Here is a 20,157-nt window from a genome sequence, read left to right as displayed (position 1 = left end):
GCGCGAAGGCCCGAAACCTACGTTAATATGCTTCGCATAAAACAAAAAAAGCAATAGTAGTGTGGAGGCGAGCAACGCACATATACCCTTGTCTCACTTATGCAACTGGGACCAAACATTTTTGTCTAGTTACCTTCATGTTGGAATAGCTGCTTATGATAAATGCAAGTGTCTTTGTTGCTTGCGACACACTGCTCACTCATCCACTCATGAACGAACTGCGAAAGAAGCGAATGCTTCACAAGAACAAAGTTTTGGATTGGAAAGAAAGAAAAAGTCGCCACAAGAAGAATCCAGAAGGAGGCTGAATGCTTGTGGCCACCTAGTACACATGATGACAGCAGCAGTGGAAGTGCCGTTGAACCGCGCTGAAGCCAGAACATGACACTTTTTTTCGGACACTTGTGCATGATTTTGAGTTGACAGTGACTTCTTACTATTACGAACGTTTTCAGCGTCATGACACTTTTTTTCGGACACTTGTGCATGATTTTGAGTTGACAGTGACTTCTTACTATTACGAACGTTTTCAGCGTCATGACACTTTTTTTCGGACACTTGTGCATGATGTTGAATTGACAGTGACTTCTTACTATTACGAACGTTTTCAGTGTCCTTACATACCACAAGAAATCTCCTTAACCAAATCACAGCTCTCACCGAGTAATAAGTCTGTGAGGAGAAGACACTACGCTGGCAAAGCGAAGCTTGATAAGGTGGTGAAGCCTCTCGGTCTGCTCCCAGCGTGTGTCTAATGTAGTGGAGCAATATCTCTAAACATACACCTGCACTCCAGTGATCCCATTGTCTCACCATGATCCTGACTTCCGCACTTTAATACTTTCTTGTGACTCATTGTAACTCCTTGTAATCAACAGCCAGCAAGCTATGACATAGTATGTCTGAAAGACACTGACCTTTTTTGGTTCAAACTGAATTTTAAAAAATGAATTCAGCATGCACGTTGGTAGTTTGTTTGTTTGTTTGTTTATAATTTGGAACTACTAGTTATGATGAAAAAATATTAACTGAACATGAAATGAACTAGTTGGTATGAGCCAAACAAAAGTCGTGGTACAGGACATAAGCTGCAGAATATGCAATACTCTTGCCATATGTTGAAGGACAAGTGAACACACCTGAATGACTGCACCGCTTCTTTTATTACTCTCGTCCTTTATGATGTCGGTAGGTAACAAAGTGCGTATTGTGAAGTTTGCATGACTAACTTTTTAAGCCATAACATGAATTGAATCTCTTGCCTATGTGGGAAAACATGAGATTGCAAGCACTGATGTATATAAATGGCTCGCATTTCATTGTGTGGAAATTGTGTATGTAAGGGAAGTGCTGGACAAAGCCAGTCATCGTGACAACTGAACCTTTGCTGTCGTTGCAGGGGAGCAGGTGAAAGTGGTGTCGTACAACCGGACGGGCGAGTGGTGTGAGGCACAAGGCCGCTCGGGGCAGGTGGGCTGGGTGCCTTCCAACTACGTGACACCCGTCAACAGCCTAGAGAAGCATTCCTGGTACCATGGGCCCATTGCACGTAACGCAGCCGAGTACCTGCTGAGCAGTGGCATCAATGGCAGCTTTTTGGTGCGCGAGTCTGAGTCCAGCCCTGGCCAGCGTTCCATTTCCTTGCGGTGTGAGGGGCGTGTTTACCACTACCGTATCAACGAAGACTCTGAAGGCAAGGTAGGTTGAGGAGCGTGCACTGTGCCATATATTGTGAATGTGTGCAATAGTTAGCCTGCGCAAGCTCTGCACACAAATGAGTAGGTCTGGATTTTTGGTGGTTAAACTAGGTACGGTACCCAGAGAATTTTGCAGAGTACAGAAGCAACAAAATGCTGCATTCCTCGCTTCCTGCAGGTGCAGTCTGAAATTGAGAGGTGCAATGCGCATGTAGTGTAGGGGAGTGTAGAACACACCTTTCAGTTCATTGCTGCATGCTTAGAGTGCTAAGAAACGGAGCTTTTTTATGACATCTGTGTTCCAAAAACTTTTGTGGCTTCCTGTACATGCTGCCTGCTTGTCCGCAGTTAGTGCCTCAGCTGTGTGGCAGGGTAAGGAAGGCAGCCTAGTTACCAACTTTAGGGAAAGGTAGAAAAAATTGGCATAAAATGAGATGACATGGTTGTGATGGGGAGTACACTGGGACAGCCTCTACTTTTCTCTTTGTTTGTGTTTAGCATTGTGAAAATTTGTTTTGGATACTTTTCTGTTTTTTTTTTCACAGTGGCTGATACTTCCTAGGTGTTTCTCTGGTTGATTAAAGTGGTATATCAGAGTGCAGAGGGGGTCAGGAGGTACAGTAAAAGCTCGTTAATTCGACACTGACGGGACCGCGAAAAATTGTCGAATTATCCGAATGTCGAATTATCGAATGAACAAGAAAAAACAATGTTTGCCGCAACAGGACGTATACCTTTAGTTGGCAAGGAAATCTGTAATCACCGTCCGCATTTTCGAGCCAATTTGAGCGACTACGATAGCTCTAACAGCTGCCAGGTGCTCCGCGGCACACGCGCCGTCAGGGATTTGTTCACAGAAGTCCTCCCGCACGGACAAGGCTTCTGCGGCTTCTTTCACCGTGCACTTCGGCATTTGGTGCAACTGCTCACAATCGTAAATCGTCGTCGTTGTCAGCGCCTGTCACTTCAATTATTTCATCCTCGGTCAGCTGACAGGACACGAAGGCGAGGCGGCGCGCAGGCCCTGTGCGCTACCCACCGGAAAGCAGCGCGGGGAGGAGGTGAAGGGAGCGCCGCTCCCCGCTTATCTGTTTTTTCAACCAGCGACCCACGTCTTATCTTTCCTCTGATCTTTTAACTCTCCTCTTATCTGCACGGGGACTGTGGACGGGTGTCTTATCTTTTCTCTATCTTTTTCTCTGATCTTTTAACTCTCCTCTATCTGCACATGGCAGCGGTGGTGGCTGAGCCGGCAATTTCCTCACTGGCGTCCCAGAACCCTCCTCGCAGCGCCGCCTCTCCTCCTCCGCTCTTTTCTCCCTTCTCCTCTTTTTTCTTTTCACGGCTGTTGCGCTCTTCGGTCTATAGACCTCTTGCATTGCCCAGGGGGCGCTGCGAAAATGGTGCTCAATAGCGCCCTCTGCCCTCGGCTGGGTAGTACCGGGCTCTGGCGTCTGCTTCAGAAAGCACGTTGGCAGTATGGACCCGCGACTGTCGCTTGTGCTGTGCCATGGCCTACGGCGAATATCGGGCGCCGAAGATTTTTTTCAGGGCTGGCACGCTGTGTAAAGGGAAGAAATTATGCAACGCCAAGTACGTGCACTCTGTTGAAGAAATAAGCGGCGAAGTTTCAACGGGGTGTCATTCACAAGTGAAGAGAGTCGCGTACGAAGTTGAACTTCAGATAAGGTCTGCACGCTTCGAGATTCAAGCGCACCAACGCGATGAAATACTTGCAATATATGAATTCGCAGCAGTTCTAAACAGACATGTATACGGGACTGCTCGAGCGCACGACGGTACACGCCGCGCCAGCAGCGGTCTTTCAGCATGCCACGAAACGGTGGGCCTCCTGCAGTCTTTCTTTACTGCATCTCGCTAAACAAGTAGTCATGCCTGCCTTGTAGTAGCCGCCATCTGGTTGGTTGGTTTATGGGGTTTAACGTCCCAAAGCGACTAAGGCTATGAGAGACGCCGTAGTGGAGGGCTCCGGAAATTTCGACCACCTGGGGTTCTTTTACGTGCACTGACATCGCACAGTACACGGGCCTCGAATTTCTCCTCCAAAGAAATTCAGCCGCCGCGGCCGGGATCGAACCCGCGTCTTTCGGGCCAGCAGCCGAGCACCATAGCCACTGAGCCACCGCGGCGGCGTTTGTTCCTTCAGCAAATGCTAACATGATGCAATGCATATATGAGCTCGCAGCCGAATAACGCTGCAGCGCGAGCTCGTGCGCTGTGCGCTTGATGTCGTTTTCTTGATGTAGCTTTTCATCCTTAAAACGACATCGCTCGAACATGTTCGCTGTTATCAGTGATGCCGCGCTGCCACATACGTGCTGGTTTGAGGTCGAAAATGTGCACATTTCACTTTCGACGCTGGGCTGCTCGTAGTGCATAGCCAATTCGCACCTAATCAACCCGCCCATTTGTGGTCATTTGCACGCACCTGGCCACCTCACCACGTTGCACCAGTAGAATTGTCGCAGTGGCCGGGTTTCTAGTCGTGAATCACCAGCCATGCCTGCTGATTTGTCGATTTGCCTTAATAGTGATTATCTGAAGTGAAATGTTGACATGACATATGAATTATACTATGTATTTTTCTTTTTGCGCTCTTTGCTGTGTGTTGTTCCCTTGATATGATCGCTGAACTATGCTGTTCGTTTCTCACTTTTTGCTGCTTGCTCTGTTGCGCATTTCCTACTGTTTGGTGATTGTCATGGGACACTTTTTGCTGCTTGCTTGGTCCAACTGCCTATGTAGGGATCTACTAGACAAGTTGTGTTGTAGAATGCATAAATTTTCATTCTACGCCTGCATATGCGGCTGCTCGCTAAATATACCTTTTTTGAGAGAGGTAAGCGCCAAAAGAAGACGTACACAAGGAGGATGAGGCCGGCTGTAGACTGCGGGGAAAATTGTAGGTACATATGCGGGATGACTGGCCGAATTGTTTTTCTCGTTACCCACAAAGTGGCGACTGCATATCCTGATGTTCGGCACTGCATCCCACGGTTTGCCGTCCGGACTGCATGTGCAAAAAGAACGAATTTCAGCAACGCGGATAACCAAACAAACATCAAGGCAGGCGAAGCACAGCACAACGCGAAGGTTCGCTTACTCAGTGCGTCGAACTGCAGCTATCCAGCGCGCCCGGCGCTCCGCTTCGTGAGACCTTGAAGGAAAACGGTGGAATTTTATATTGGGATTCAGACCTTCTTGCTCGTGGCAGCCCACGACGCAGCAGTAACGACGGTGACGCTTTTTCGAGACTGAGCGAGGTCTCTCGGGCGGATCGGCGTCGCCGATTTCTTCTGCTGCCTGCGTTTCGTGCTGAGGCACACGGAGCGTCGGTTTTCTAAATACTAAGCCACGGCCAGGCCGCGGCGTGGTTGGTCACAAGTGACGAGCCTTATTGCACTCACAACAGTGCAGAAAAACGTGCAAATCGACGCAAAACGCAGGCTGGAAAGGTGCGCCGCCACAGCCAGGGCCCAACCTGGTACTACCCAGCCAACTTCTCCTTGCCGCCACCAGGCGCCGCCACGTTACCTCAAACTCCAGCGCAAGAGGCCTATTCCTCCGGCGAGTCTGCCTCCGCGCACCGCCGCCGCGAATCTGCGCGTCTTCTGAACCGCGGCCTGGTCAGCGCGCCTCTCAATGTGCTGACGCATGAACACGTAGGTGGTGGTGGAAACGTTTATTGCCAATGATGTAAATCGTAGGGGGCGCCTGGTTTGCCGCAAAAGTTTGCATGATTACGAGAATTGGTCTGGGTATCGGGCATGCAGCAGTATTGGGTATTGAGCAGTCCGGGTTTGTAGTTGTCGCCAATGTGCAGCCTGCGCTATGGTGAGGGACGGAGCGGGGGGTGCGTATTCCCTTCTTTTGTCTCGGTAATACGAGAGAATATCACGGAAGGAGACCAGGTAGTGCGCGGGCCGCGGGCGAACGGACCGTCTTGTGAATCGCCCTTTAACGCCATTTTAAGTACGTGCGCAGTCGCCTTCTTTGCGCGAGGAACGTGCCGGCCACACAAATGGCTCGAAGGGCAACGCGAAAATCGCGAGCCGGCCGCCCTAGAAGCTCGCCAGGAGCAGAACAGCTGTGAAAGACAATACGAGCAGAATCGCTTTATTAAGGCGAAAGCCTTTAATGCCTCATACTGTCGTGAGCAGGGAATGCACTACCTGGTCTCCTTCCGTGATATTCTCTCGTATTACTGAGACAAAAGAAGGGAATACGCACCCCCCGCTCCGTCCCTCACCATAGCGCAGGCTGCACATTGGCGACAACTACAAACCCGGACTGCTCAATACCCAATTCTGCTGCATGCCCGATACGCAGACCAGTGCTCGTAATCATGCAAACTTTTGCGGCAAACCAGGCGCCCCCTACGATTTACATCATTGGCAATAAACGTTTCCACCACCACCTACGTGTTCATGCGTCAGCACATTGAGAGGCGCGCTGACCAGGTCCAGAAGACGCGCAGATTCGCGGCGGCGGTGCGCGAAGGCAGACTCGCCGGAGGAATAGACCGAAGAGCGCAACAGCCGTGAAAGAAAAAAAGAGGAGAAGGGAGAAAAGAGCGGAGGAGGAGAGGCGGCGGCGCTGCGAGGAGGGTTCTGGGACGCCAGTGAGGAAATTGCCGCTGAGCCAGTAGGCAATCCCTTGCGATTTCCTTTCACCCTTCTCTCAGTCGCAACAAAACAGCAACAAGTAGCGCAGTAAACACGCTGACAAAGCGCGCATTTACCAAAAAAGGCGCCGTAAATAACCGTGATAGCGACTGCTGCGACACAACAAAGCACAAAAAAAAAAGACGCCAGCCGCTTCGGCCGCCGCTAACTCGCTTCCTCGGATGGATGGACAGATGGATGGATGATATGACCATAGGGATGGCCTATCAGCCGTACAGTAGCGCCGCTCATGGCAGTGTTTTTTTCTTTTTGCTCTCGGCACACCGGCTTGGCGGGCTGCGGAGTGAAGTCGAATTAACCGACGCACGGCAGAATTTGTTCGAATTAACGAGAGTTTCGCCCCATAGACTCCTATGTATAATTGTAGGGACCTCACGCGCGCGTCGAATTATCCGATTTGCCGAATTAACGGGGGTCGAATTAACGAGCTTTCACTGTAGTAGGGTGAATTGAACTGCTTCGAAATTCTTAGCCTTGCTATCACTTTGTCTTAGCTAAAGATTCTTGTGGGAAAAGAAAAGGTTCCTTGGAAAGCATTATGAGTGCCACTTTATTATTACCCTTTCATTTATAGCACTGCTATTATTTTGTTTAAATAATCACAATGAAGATATTAGTTGACTTGGCCATCAACTCCAGTGTTAGCCTGAAACTACACGAGTAAATTTTTGTTGTGTGTCCACTGCAAGAGAACTTGTAGCCATGTAGTTCTGCATTACTGCCAGTAGACTGCAAGTTGTTTAACTCTTCATTTACTGTAAAAAAATGACAGATTTTCGGTGTTCTAAATTGAAAATTATTTCTTCAAGGAGTACCAAATGCACTACACCTTGTAAGGCATCATACTGCAGCTTACTGGCTATACTTCTGAATGGAAAAAATGCCAGAGTTGTGTGTGCAAGACTTTTCGAAAAGTTATTGGTTATATATGCTGCTAACACAAAAAACAACACGAGCAAAATGGAAGTAAGCCGCTGCACTGAGCCAGAAGTCGATTACAAAAAAAAAAAATTGAAATATTCAAAACGTTACGCGTGTTCTTGACTACCATTCTTATCATTTTCAGCTGCATACATAATACACCGCATTTTCTCTAGCCTTTCAAGTTGGGGAATATGATTGCTGTGCTACTGGAGAAAGCAGTCGTGTGAAGACGTGAATTGGAGATAGATCTGGAGTGTTCTACACATTACACTTGCTCTGAGTTCTGTTCTTGTTTTTTACATCAGTTCCTCCTTTTTTCCATTGTTTTTTCCATTTGGTAGCAAATGGGTTGGGTGGAAAGGTGGCGTGGCCTTCCTTGACATCGTCACAACCAAAGTTCTGCGGGCGCATTGGTAAAATATCTTGGCAGTATGTTATAAAGACTCTGGAGCACCAAATTTAACCACTGTTATCATTTACAAATCAAGGGCACTACTAAATACAATGTGAATGGTGAAACTGAACACGTGCGAGCACACGCTAATGTCCTGGGCCTCTGAGACAAAGTCTCACTATCGGAACTGAAATCCGATCATTCCACATCATTGTCTAACTCACCGCGGCTGCTCTAAAAAAAAAAAAGCGTTCATCAGAACCAACTAAAGTGCTTGGTGTAGCTTTTTTGCCATTGAGGAGAGCACGGTGAAACGGATGCTATGATTGCCAACTGCCAGACCACGTCCGGTCAATGTTTCATTCTTCACATCTCCTCCTTGTGTTATAATATATATATATATAAAAAAACTAAACCAAAACCAAATAATAGAAGCAAACTAGATGGCACCGCTTGTCCTGGAGCGCCAACTTGAATTTTTGGTGGCAGGCTCAAAACAACAGTCGAGGAAAGAGTTCAAAATTTTGAGGCGCGAATGTATGACATGCATGAGGCATTAAAGGATTGTTCTTAATAAAATTTATTTTGAACTTGGTGACCACTGTGTTTTTCTGAATTCTTGTCAAAGACAATGCAATCCTTGTGGTGCAGGTGTATGTTACTTCAGATTGGCGATTCAACACCTTGGCTGAGTTGGTGCACCATCATTCGCTCCATGCGGATGGCCTCATCACGCAGCTGCTCTACCCAGCACCAAAGCGCAACAAGCCAGCTGTGTTTGCGCTCAGCCCAGAGCCAGACGAATGGGAGATTGACAGAACAGATATAGTCATGAAGCACAGGCTAGGTGGTGGCCAGTATGGGGATGTGTACGAAGCTCTTTGGAAGCGCTACAACCTCACAGTGGCGGTTAAGACACTCAAGGAGGACACCATGGCTCTCAAGGACTTTCTGGAAGAAGCGGCCATCATGAAAGAAATGAAGCACCCCAATCTTGTCCAGTTGATTGGTAAGAACAGCTGCCACTTGCGAGTGAATGTGCCCTGCTCTCTATGCTGTGCTGCAAAAACTGCTCTCTTCGATTCTGTCTTTGCATCTATTACTGTTGTGAGAGTGTACTGTGTGCAAAAAACCATTGACATCCACGCGCGTTTTATTGTGCCATTGCTTACTATCACAGCATATGAACTGCCAAAACAGCTACACCTTGCCACATTTGGTAAAATGTGATGAATTGAGGACAACGCCTCAAGCTATGGAAAGCAAAATAATAGGTATAACATTACGAGGCAGGAAGGGAGCAGAGTGGGTCAGGTAACAAACCTGGCTTAGTGACATCCTAATCGAAATCAAGAAGGAATAAACGAGCTTCGGCACGGCATGCAATGCAAAGGCAAGATGACTGATGGTCGTTAAGGGTAACGGTCTGGCTTCCAAGAGAAGGCAAGCATAGCAGAGGGCAGCAGAAAGTTAGGTGGGCGGATGACATTGAGCGGTTTGCGGGGATAACATACCCGCTGCTGGCACAGGACAGGGTTCATTGTGTAGTCAGGCTGCTGCAGTTGCTCATGATGATGATCACTTTGTGCTAAGCCTGTGCTGAAAGCTAATTTTTGTCGTCTTCAGAAACAAAAATTTCTCATTTACTTTATTCTAACGCTTTAACTCTTGAATGTACAGTGGTGACTCTGACTGAGATCCAGAGGGATGCGACCTTGTGGAAGAATATAGTTCACCATGTTCTTCTGCTTATGCATCAACTGTTTTCAGCTACTTAGATATTAGGAGCATAAATTGGGATTTTTTTTTTTTTTGGCTGCAAAATTTTTTTTAATGCAGGCCAAGAGTGAAATATCTGTTGGTAGCTACACTTCACATGTAAACTGTTTATTGTACAGATTTGTGTCCATGAAAAAAAAAAAAAGACACGTGATGGCATTGGTAGTGATGATTCGTTGATTCTGAATGCTGCAGCTTAAGGCTGCTTTGTTAGCATGACAGAACTTTCCAGGTGGCTCATGAGTGTCAAAGTGAACATTCCTGGGTATGCCAGATAATGCGGTGTGTGTGGTAGCAATCCTTTGCACATAATTGAGGCACTTTTATTTAATTTGCCTATTTCTCCTGCAGGGGTGTGTACACGAGAGCCGCCCTTCTATATCATCACTGAGTTCATGGCCCATGGGAACCTCTTGGAGTACCTGCGCAACTGCTCGCGAGAGGAGATCACAGCTGTAGTGCTCATGTACATGGCTACTCAGATTGCTTCCGCCATGTCTTACCTGGAAGCTCGTAGCTTCATTCACCGGGATTTGGCAGCCCGAAACTGCCTTGTAGGAGACTGCCACCTTGTCAAAGTAAGTGCCCATGCCCTTTGCATGCATACCGTATATGCTCATGTAAGGGCCCCATCCCCAACTTGGCAGCCTGTAATTTGGGGTTGGGGGGAAGTAAGCCAAAAGAATTGCTTTATGTGTGCATAATTTTGCCTGCATGGCACGTTACGATGGAAGCTGATAGACGCTAACTACGTGCAACACTCGGTACGACCATGCACGTGTCGTCCCGTGCGCCGGACTCTGCTTGGAGCTGTGAACATGCTATGCCACAGTGCTGCTGACTTGCCTTGAGTGCTCGGCGTTCACACCAGAAAGGACAAAATGTTTTGCTGCGCACAAAAAAAAAAAAAAACTAGTTTAGGGTGCGCCCACGCTAGCGAGGAGTTCCTTTGCGGCACCCGGTGTCATTGGGCCTAGCGCGTTTGCATCAAGCCACACTGAAACTGCTTTGAATGTAGCCATGGTTTGATATAAACATTACCTTGTTAGCGGTTCACCATCACGCAGTAACCTCACATTAAAATGAGCATATAACTGATTTCCGCAACACCTCTGACAGTGAAGTGCGCAGTAAAGCAGGCCAGGCAAATGCCACCTCACACTGACAGCCACAGGTTGCACGCGGGGCACGCTGCTCCGAACTATCAGTCAGTCGAGCGCCAGATGTTTCAAGGATCTTGGTCTTAACTTAGAATCATGTGACGTCTGCCAGTAAACTGATGTAGGAACCTGTTTTACTTTACGTGGTTAATTCACACAGGTCGTTGGGCGCATGTCCTATCATCCATACTTTCAGTGCATTAAGTATTTGAAAGATTCGCCGGGACTGCGCTGTTTCGTCCGAAAAATGCATGTCGCAGCATAAAAAAATGGACGTGTAATTGGGGCTCCACTATAGTCAAAATAGTTACAGCAAATATGCCGGTCCTGTGTAAGGGCCGCACCTCGTCAAAACTGCAGTAAAAAAGTGCAGTCCTTACACGAATATGTATGGTAGATTTTGCAGAAATGGGAGGAAGTAACAAGTTATCAGAATACACTTGCATGACAAGCAGTGCCAAAAATATTGACTCTTTCCATTCCTTCATTACCGTGTACATTTTCAGGTTGCAGATTTTGGACTTGCTCGACTGATGAGAGATGACACATACACAGCTCATGCGGGAGCCAAATTTCCTATAAAATGGACTGCCCCTGAAGGCCTTGCCTACAACAAATTTTCCACCAAGTCAGATGTTTGGGGTAAGCTGATGCTGCTGAGTGGCTTTGTAGGGAGCTTATCCCATGCTGTTCTCAGCTATTTACTGAAGTGTGTATTGGGTGCACTCGGGAATGGATTTGTATCAAGGCAACCCCTTAGCATGGTATCTGAGATGTTTAATGTGAGCTGTACTTCATGTACAAGGATCTCGTTATCCTCCACCATGGTGACGAGTAACTGCAATACAGATTCATCGAAATGGCCTGAATGGCTGTCAAGACTGGATGGTATTCCCACTTTATGGAGTTTCACAATTTTCGATGGTAATGATGGCATGCATTAACATCTGGGAGGCATTTGAAGGTCTCAAGTGCCTTCACAGTGCTTCATTGATGTGAGTGGCATTTCAACTGAATGTCACATAAAGACATAAAAAAAATTTAGCATGCTCACATATCCTTTTTGAGGCTCTTCTGATAAGACAAGAAAATTTTCATTGTCCCTTGGAAGTTCTTCGTGAAGAGAGTTGATATTGGTCAATTTACAAAATCTCACACTTCGCACATAATGAACTTGCTCTCCCCTTGTGGAGTAAATTGCCAGCATGCGGCAAAAATGCATACACATTAATACTGTTAGGCCTACCATTTGCAGACAGCTGTACCTTGTTCAGCCTGAATGCGGTGTTTGTGATAGCAACCCTTTGCACATAATTGAGGCACTTTTATTTAATTTGCCTTTGTTCCGCCAAAACAGTGGACAGAAGTATTAAGAACAAATTCCATAGCACAACACTGTACACTAATGCATGTGCATTCATTTTTCTGATGTAAATTGGGTATAATGCTTTAATAGAGTATAGGAGACCTTCTATTTTGTGCAGGTGTCCGCAAACAAGCCAGATGGCTTTTCCAAGACTTGCTTGAATCAGAAAAAAAAAACACAAATAATTGATGCTTGACAAAGTAGTGCTTACTGTATGACAAAGCTTGCACGCAAGGATGTCATCAAGAACACGAAAAGGGCATTTTTGTCTGTGTCCTGTAGCTTGTGCTTGGTTGTTGGGCATCATTGCAAGTGAACGGACGGACCTGCTTGCGTTTCACGTACAGGGGCATCCACGTGGCATCACGGGCGCCATTTTGTTTCCAGATGAGTAGCTTCAGTAGTGCAGGCCGGAACGGGGGTGATAAGCCCATTAGATGTGCGCGGCCATCCGCCCTGTTCCATGGGCTACAAAATGGTGGCCGCTGTGGCCTCAGTGAATACTCTCTATCTGTCTCTTCGATTTGGCTTGCACTGGCTGTGCTAGTTCTGCAGCGGTGCCAAGCGGTCACGTGAGCGTGCAGCGCCAGTTCATCAAGTGCAGATACAGCCCGTACACTAGCGCGCACTGGCAAAACGAAGGCGCAAGTGCAGCCGTGCCATGCTGCACTACTTCCAGCACTACCTTCAGACCGAGTGCAAGGCGGCGAAGAACTCGTGCAGAACCAGGCCTGCACCTTGACAAAACGAGGAGAAAAGTGCAGAGGGCGCGCGCGGCACCAGAAAAACGAGGACGACGGTGCTGCACCCCTTAAACTGGTGCAGCTGGTGCTGCCAAATCGAAGAGACCTTATAATGTCATGTCACACTCCTCCGATAGCAACCTGTGATGTCATCTCTCCAGCAGGGATTGGCATTTCCGTTTCAGTCTAGCATTAGTTGCATTAGAAAATTTTCAGCTTAATTTTATTATTTGTACTTACTTTGCAATCTAAAATTTGGTGTTCAGACATCCCTAGTGAGCAGTGGCAGTCTCTGTGTGTTCATACAGTTGGTGTTGCACTTGAAGCTTAGCATGCCCATTTGATCAGCTGAAGAGCTGGAGGTCTTTGCTGCTTCATAAGGGGTGCCTGTCTGAAGAAACAGATCATTTGCCTTTTGTCTTTGCTTCCACATTTAGTAGTTTATCATTGCTTTGATAGATAAAAGGCTAGAGTGTAATTGTTGTGCTCTGGTATTTAATGTATATGTCCTGTTGTGGTGTTGCAGCATTTGGCATCCTGCTGTGGGAAATTGCTACTTACGGGATGTCCCCTTACCCTGGTGTGGACCTAACCGATGTTTACCACATGCTGGAGTCTGGCTATAGAATGGAGTGCCCGCCTGGTTGCCCGGTCAGAGTGTATGAGCTCATGCGTCAGTGTAAGTTAAGTTTAATGTCAACTGTACAAGGCACCTTGTCTGGGGTAAATAGTGCTGCCATTGCAGTCTGGGTAGCGTGTCACAATGAGAAACTCCCATGTTCTTTTACTGGCCAAAGAATGTGTTATCTGTGTAGGCCTGAGCCGCAAGGACCAAACGGGCTGGGAAGTCACTGCTCTTCAGGACGTGCTGTGCACCATTGCTTTAGCTTGCATGAGGAAGGGGAAGCTTGAGACCTGAACAGAACATTTTGGGCACCGGTCTGGAATAGCAGCATTGACTCACTTCTCATTTCACCATGCAGTTCGGTCTCTCAACTGTACAAGATGTGCTGGGCCAAATCTGATGTGCCACAGCAGCCACATACATGAAAATGCCCATGTACCAAAAATTTGGTGCACATTAGAGGACCCCATGTGGGTGAAAGCTGTTTCCGGAGCTCTCAACTACAGCATGCCTAACAGCCCATAGTGCCGCTTTGGCATGTAAAATTCTTAATCAGCACAGTAGCTCTACGCCAGGTAGTGCACGCGTGACACGAACGCTCCGTGGGTGCTACCTCGGACGGTATACGCGGTCGGGCGCCCCACCCCGGCCGCTAGTGCAGTGTGCCGCGCGCGCGATTAGTCCGAGACAGGACGTTACGTGCGCGCGGCTATGTACATACAGTTTACTTCTTGTGTAAGTGATTTTGCGCAGTGGCCGCTCGCGCGCACTTATATTCGGACAATGCTTGGACATTAGCGCGCGAGCGGCGCGAACTTGATTACTTTTGTATTTTGTAAATAGTGTACAAAGCTCTCCCCTGTCCTTTCTTGCTGTCGCTCCCCTCTATACTTCTCCTCACTATCCTCTCCCTTTCCCTTTCGTTTCCGCCGGCTGCAGCTCGGGTGCTTAAGATATTAGATAGCAATTGCCGCGGCCGACAGCACTCTTTTGCTTCACTTTTTATTTATTTTTTATTTATTTTTTTTTTAAATAAACCACTACCACCCACCCACCACAGTTTCTCGAAAAGAAAGGGTACTAGTATTGCCCCCTATAGGTATTGCGTGACATTTATAGTTTTGTGTTACTCTTCTCACTGATCATAAGAAAAGGTGGTGTTAATTTCTGTAGATCTGGTGTGTTATTATTATGTGAGATGCGACTTTCAAATCCCAAAATTGCAAACAATAAATAAAATTGATTTTTTGATAATTGTGGTGTCCGCTTGTATGCCTCATATTTTATGCTGTCCCGAAGTTTCATTGTTGAAATCGGCTGGCAAGTACTACTCAAAAAAAATTGTTTCGTGAACCACGGCAGCTTTGCATTGCAGGGAAATTCTCGAACAAAGGACGTTTTTTCTCAGTTACGTTTTTTTTTTTTTTTTCCGAGATGCTCGCCTTGCGGAGCAGATTTCTTCATTACTGTTTTATCCATTTTGACCCCATTTCTTTTGTTGCACTCCTAGGACCATAGTGTAGGTCAAGACATTCTTTGTTTCTTGGAACTTATAAATTTTAAACTTCTTGTATGAAGTTTTCTTCTCACTCTAGATATATGTCAGTGGACACTGCATCACAAAAATTCAAAACCAAAATTTGTGATTTTTGAAAAGGAAAAAAAAAAAACTACAAGAATGCCTTGACTTGTAGCACGCCAGTAGAAATGCCGTGAATGTTGAACTAGCCTTCTGCCTCATTTTCTTAACTCTGCAGCCTTTTCACAAGGGTCAGAGGAAACGGATATACAGTCAAATCCACTTATAACAATACTGAAGTGCCATGGAAATACCATTGTTATAACAGGGTTGTGCTGAAAATACCATAGAACACATGCAAAAGTTGACGGTGCCACTACCGACCATTGTTATACTGTCGACGACCGAAAATTCGGACGCCTGATTTTTCGGACATGCTTGATTATTCGGACTTTTTCGCGGCACTGCGACATGGCCTATAGAGCCAATGTGTAAGAGCGCTTGAAATTTCGGACGCACCGCAAATGACCACTCGATTTTTCGGACCTCGTTCGCACACGCCGCCAGTACCCAAGCTGCTATATAATGTGTACAGTGGAACCTCATTAATTCAAACTGCAGGAAAGATCGAAAACTAGATCCAACAAAATGGAATTCAAGCTTAAAGGGAGCCTCTTAACTTGCGACGCTGAAATTCTGCGCGAGTCGGCACATTGCGCTCGCGTGCTTTCGAATTCGTACTGTTCTTGAATGTCTTCTGCCGCTCGAACTTGAACCGTAGTCCGAGTTCACGGAACTCATCTGTGCCGAGTCTTTCGTCCTGAATACGGAACGCGAATACGATCATGGAGGCTACGCGCACGCCGTGGCGACCGCGATCGAAGCGCGCTTTGGGCGCGGCGCCGGAGCAGATCGCGGCGGCCACGGCGCGCGCCGTGGCTGCCGCGATCTGCTCCGGCGCCGCGCCATTCGCGGAGGCCACGCGCGCGCACAGGAGCTTCCAATTGCCGTCTATGGATGGCGCCTGAGGCCGTTATCATTATCGTCAACACCGCGCTTCGCGTACTCCACCCCTTTGCGCCGCCGCGGCGCGCCCTTCCTCCTCCTCGCCACCCCCTCCCTTCTCCTCCTCGCCACCTGTTTACCCTACGCCGCTGCTATAGTAGGATACAACTTAAAAAAACAGCAGTTGCTAACACTGGGCCGCGGTCCGCGGCGTCCTGTATTACTCCGCTGATCAGTCGCAACAGTAAACGAAATCACCTTTTTAGTGTTTGACTATATCAAACAATCCACGTATCAAAATTCTAGAGCTGATATTTTTTTTTCTTGTGATAAGCTTGTTGTTTAGGTAACAAGAAACGTTTAAGCAGCGGACTACTTTGTCGTCGCGGAGGAATTCTGTGCGCGGAGGCTGAATGTGGGCGGAGCTTCACTGCAGACTTAAGTTGTATCCGACTATAGCGGTTCTTATCGCGTTATCGCAAGGCATTGCGATTGCGATAGCGCCCGAGCGGCGGCGGCGGACATAAAAGAGGGCGCGCGCTCTATCGCCACTTCTCGCCACCGGTTAACCGCTTGGGACGGTTGGGACGGCGGTCTCCGTCCCAAGAGTAGGTTCTTTCGCAAGGCGTTGCGAGAACGCACGCGTGAGCGGCGGCGGCGGCCGTAGAAGAGGCGCAGACATTCGCCATGGAAGGAAGTACAGAAGACCCAGAAGTGGTAGCGAGGGAGTTAATCTACACCGCTATCGTCGTGCTCCCAGTGCATTGTGCGCGAACTGCGACAGCCATGCCGTCAAACAAAGCATAACTGCAGCTTTTCGCTTGTATATCCAGGCTTAACCAGAGCTAAGCCACTGCCAAATTTTTTCTCCGCCGCGATTTTCCGCTATTCACATCGGCATCAGTATCGCCAGCTCCATCCAGCCTATTGTGGCGTGTTAGCGCGTTCGCCGTGTCTTTCGCGTGCTGCCACCGAGCTTCGCAGTTTTAACGCGATGGGCGAGCACCTTAAGCCACACGGCTGGGAGTTAGCTCTCGAACGCGGTAAGCGTGCGGCGGGTAGGAAATTCGACGTGGCCGAGAAGTGCGTCCGATGATGGTGCAACCAAAAGAGAAACACAAGCTTCAAAAAGCGCGCTTTCCGAGGCAAACCGTGCGAGTTTCTCGAACTGGAAGAAGAGCTGCTCCTCTATGTGATGGAATTTCGGAACAACGGCTACGCGTTGACAGCGGACATGCAGCGTGGCTTCTTTTGGGATGAGCGTGCACCAGACCACAGCACCAGCTCAGGAGTCGAAATACTCCGCGAGTGACGATTTAACGTAGAATAAATGTCGCTCATTCCTGGTTGGTGTGTTTTTACTTAAAAAAAATTTTTTTTCGCACATCGCGTGTATGGACCGTACCTCAAAAATTGGCCCTCGAATCTGGAAAAAAAAAGTGCGACCCTTATACGCGTTTGTACGGTATGTCGCGCGGTGAAATAGTCATGAGGAGCTTTAGAATATGTGCAATACAAATCGCTGCTTTCTGCGGCACACCGGTAATAAGTTCGTGATTTTTTCGGTGAAATTTGATTTTCCGGACTGCCCGATTTTTCGGTCGTTTTCGCGGTCCCTAGAGAGTCCGAAAAATGGGTCGTCGACTGTATCCGATATATTGTTATAACCGGTATTGTTATAAGTGGGTTTGACTGTATTGGAAAACAGTTTTCCTCAGATCTAACTGTGAAATTATATGAGAGTAGTCATAAAATTATTTCTATTATGCGCAAACAATTTCATGCCAGTGTATCAAGGAAAAAACAAAGCTTTTGCTGAAAGCTGCATTCCCGCTTAACTTCTTTGAACAGGCTTAGTGCACTTGAGCATGCTGTTGTCTTTTCATATGACTTTCCTGTGCTTCTGCTAGTTTTATTTCACCTGTGTGATTTTCAGTATGTGCTGTATTTCTGTGCTATAGTTTATGGCATTCCTTTGGATTTTTGGTATGCATGGTGGTTGGCCGCTAATATTTGGTCTGCTACTTGCAGGCTGGCAGTGGGAGACCACAGACCGTCCAACATTCCAGGAAATACACAACACATTAGAGAACATGTTTCAGAATTCAAGCATTACTGAAGGTGGGTGTAGTGTCATTTGTAAGAATGGAGGATGATATGTTGATTACAGTATGGGAGTGTTTGTTGCTACAGCTGCAGACCAATATTTTTGGGTGGCCAAATTTCAGACTGGCTTGACTGTTTCAGATATCAGCGTGGCATCGCCACGTATCCATAGATTTGAGGTTTAACCTCAACAGAAGTTTTGGGTGTGCCGCAACTCGATGTACAATTTTTCATACCATAATGACACTTGGGGGGGGGGGGGCACTGCCGCTAGTAGCTATGCCTCCATTTCATTTGTATGGTGGAGCCTTGTTAATTGAAGGTCTAAGGGAGTTGAGCATAGTGGAGTTCAAACTAAAGAAGCTGGTTTTGTGACAGGGCGGAGATTCCCCCTTGGTTTGTGGGTCGTGACTAACTCATTGTGCACACGCAAACACATGCTTGTTTTTGTTGCCACACGTGTCCTCCTTTGTGTGAATTTAGAGCAGTTATGGTTTGTGGAACTGTTTTGAGCTGAGCATCTTTGCCCAAAACATGCAAAGAGGAAGCAGTGTAGTGTGTGAGAGGCATACGGCTGAGCTGAAACCAGCAAGCAGATGAGAATGGCGGTAGTCTTTGAAAGGAAGACTCTTGCTTGCGGTAAAAATTGGTTTCTCATGGGAACTTTTTATTGTGACTTGGACTCTGCCATTTGCATCTTATTGTATTCAAGTCTGAAAGATTAGGTGACGGTGACACTTCTTGTTAATGCAATTTTTGAGCGCAGCTGCTGTGGTACTTGAAAAGTAGGTCACTGCACTGTGCTGAACGGAGCTGAGCAATCTGCAGTCCGCCGCTGCTGAGCCTCGTCTTGGGCGAACGGACGACGGCGTGCGCTACTCTGGCACCTTCTCTTAGTGGGTCGTCATCGTGGAGCCCATCTTCAGGCTGCCACCTTCCCCTCCTCCTGCGCTTCCGCTTCGCACTATCTTTGCTGTCGCAGTCTTTCATCCTTCAATGCACTCTGCGTTCGCTCTCTTTCATCGTCCTCTGTGCTCGTCTCTTTCATCCTCCTCTGTGCTGTACTCAATTACGCCGATGCATGCCACTGAACGCAGGAACGTGCGCTTAAGAGCTGCACTTTGAAAATAAAGGGTGCACTTAAGCGTCGCAGTGGTTAAGCGATGCGCCACTGCACTACGTTGGCAGGCATGACCACCGGTGGGGCTTGTGATACCCAGGTTATGTTTCCCAAGCAACCTCTCGCGACCAGTCATTAATTTAACTGCCGTCTGCCGTAGTGGGCAGGTTGTGATAATGTCACAAGGGATTCTGTCTGGGGATTTTTTCGGAAATTTTTTGCTGACGGCCAACAACGCCGACTACGACACTGGCTTTTCTGCGACATGGGACCTTTAACGCTGTCGCATTAATAAACGATAATTACCACCTGTTAAATTTGTCATCTGCCATCAACACCTCAAAACACCGTTGCTGATTGAGTGCTCGTTGCCTCGGCCATACTCGCTGTTTTACTGCTAGCTGTTTTAGAACGCAGCTCTTAGGCACCCGTTCCTGTGTTGAGCGGCATGTCTCATCCTCGACATAGCTGAGTGAATGAGAGCAGCGGAGGATGAACGACGGGAAATGCGAATAGAGCACAAGGAGGAATGCAGAGAAAGAGGGTACTGCAGCAGCATGAAGAGCAGAGAAGAGTAGCGCATGCCGTCGATGGCATCACCGATGGCATCACCGATAAGGTATGCATCGCTTGCCAGCGATGGTGCCACTATGAGACGGTTTGCAACTGGAGCTTGTGCTGTGTGCGACCAGCTCTCTCCAACTACAGCGATAGTGAAGAGGGCGTGGGGAAGAAAGTGGAGATGGAGGGAATGGTGGCAGCGTGAAGAGTAGAGAAGAGTGCGCTGATCATTCACCTGAGGTGAGGCTCGTCGGCAACGGAATTCTGTGTGCACTGCCCAAGTCGAAGCCGAGAGCCACCTCCGTTTGGCACTGTGTGTTCTGTATGTGGTCGCCTACGGTTTGAGTACCACTGCAGCACTCAAAAATCTCATTATCGAGAAAAATAATCATCAGCAAATTTTTTTGTCATCTCCATCTTCTTGCCGCAGCTGGCTCCCTTGTTATGGCTTT

The 20,157-nt window shown here is 47.6% G+C and overlaps 1 protein-coding gene across 4 annotated transcripts in view; it reads left to right on the top strand.

The window, feature by feature from the left end:
• Abl (tyrosine-protein kinase Abl) overlaps positions 1–20,157 on the top strand; it is a 68,829-nt gene that overhangs the window by 36,787 nt on the left and 11,885 nt on the right. For all 4 annotated transcript variants that reach the window (XM_089581990.1, XM_089581988.1, XM_089581989.1 and 1 more), the window contains exons 3-8: positions 1,400–1,698; positions 8,373–8,730; positions 9,852–10,078; positions 11,167–11,302; positions 13,296–13,448; positions 17,950–18,039. In XM_089581990.1, coding sequence (XP_089438116.1) covers positions 1,400–1,698; positions 8,373–8,730; positions 9,852–10,078; positions 11,167–11,302; positions 13,296–13,448; positions 17,950–18,039 — 1,263 coding nt within the window. The remainder of the gene's footprint in view (positions 1–1,399; positions 1,699–8,372; positions 8,731–9,851; positions 10,079–11,166; positions 11,303–13,295; positions 13,449–17,949; positions 18,040–20,157) is intronic.

The sequence above is a fragment of the Amblyomma mixtum genome, chromosome 3 (genome assembly GCF_055824585.1).
Source record: "Amblyomma mixtum isolate Tamu chromosome 3, ASM5582458v1, whole genome shotgun sequence".
Taxonomy (NCBI): domain Eukaryota; kingdom Metazoa; phylum Arthropoda; class Arachnida; order Ixodida; family Ixodidae; genus Amblyomma; species Amblyomma mixtum.
The sequence above is the reverse complement of the archived record's forward strand: the minus strand, read 5'-3'. Positions and strand labels throughout refer to the sequence as shown.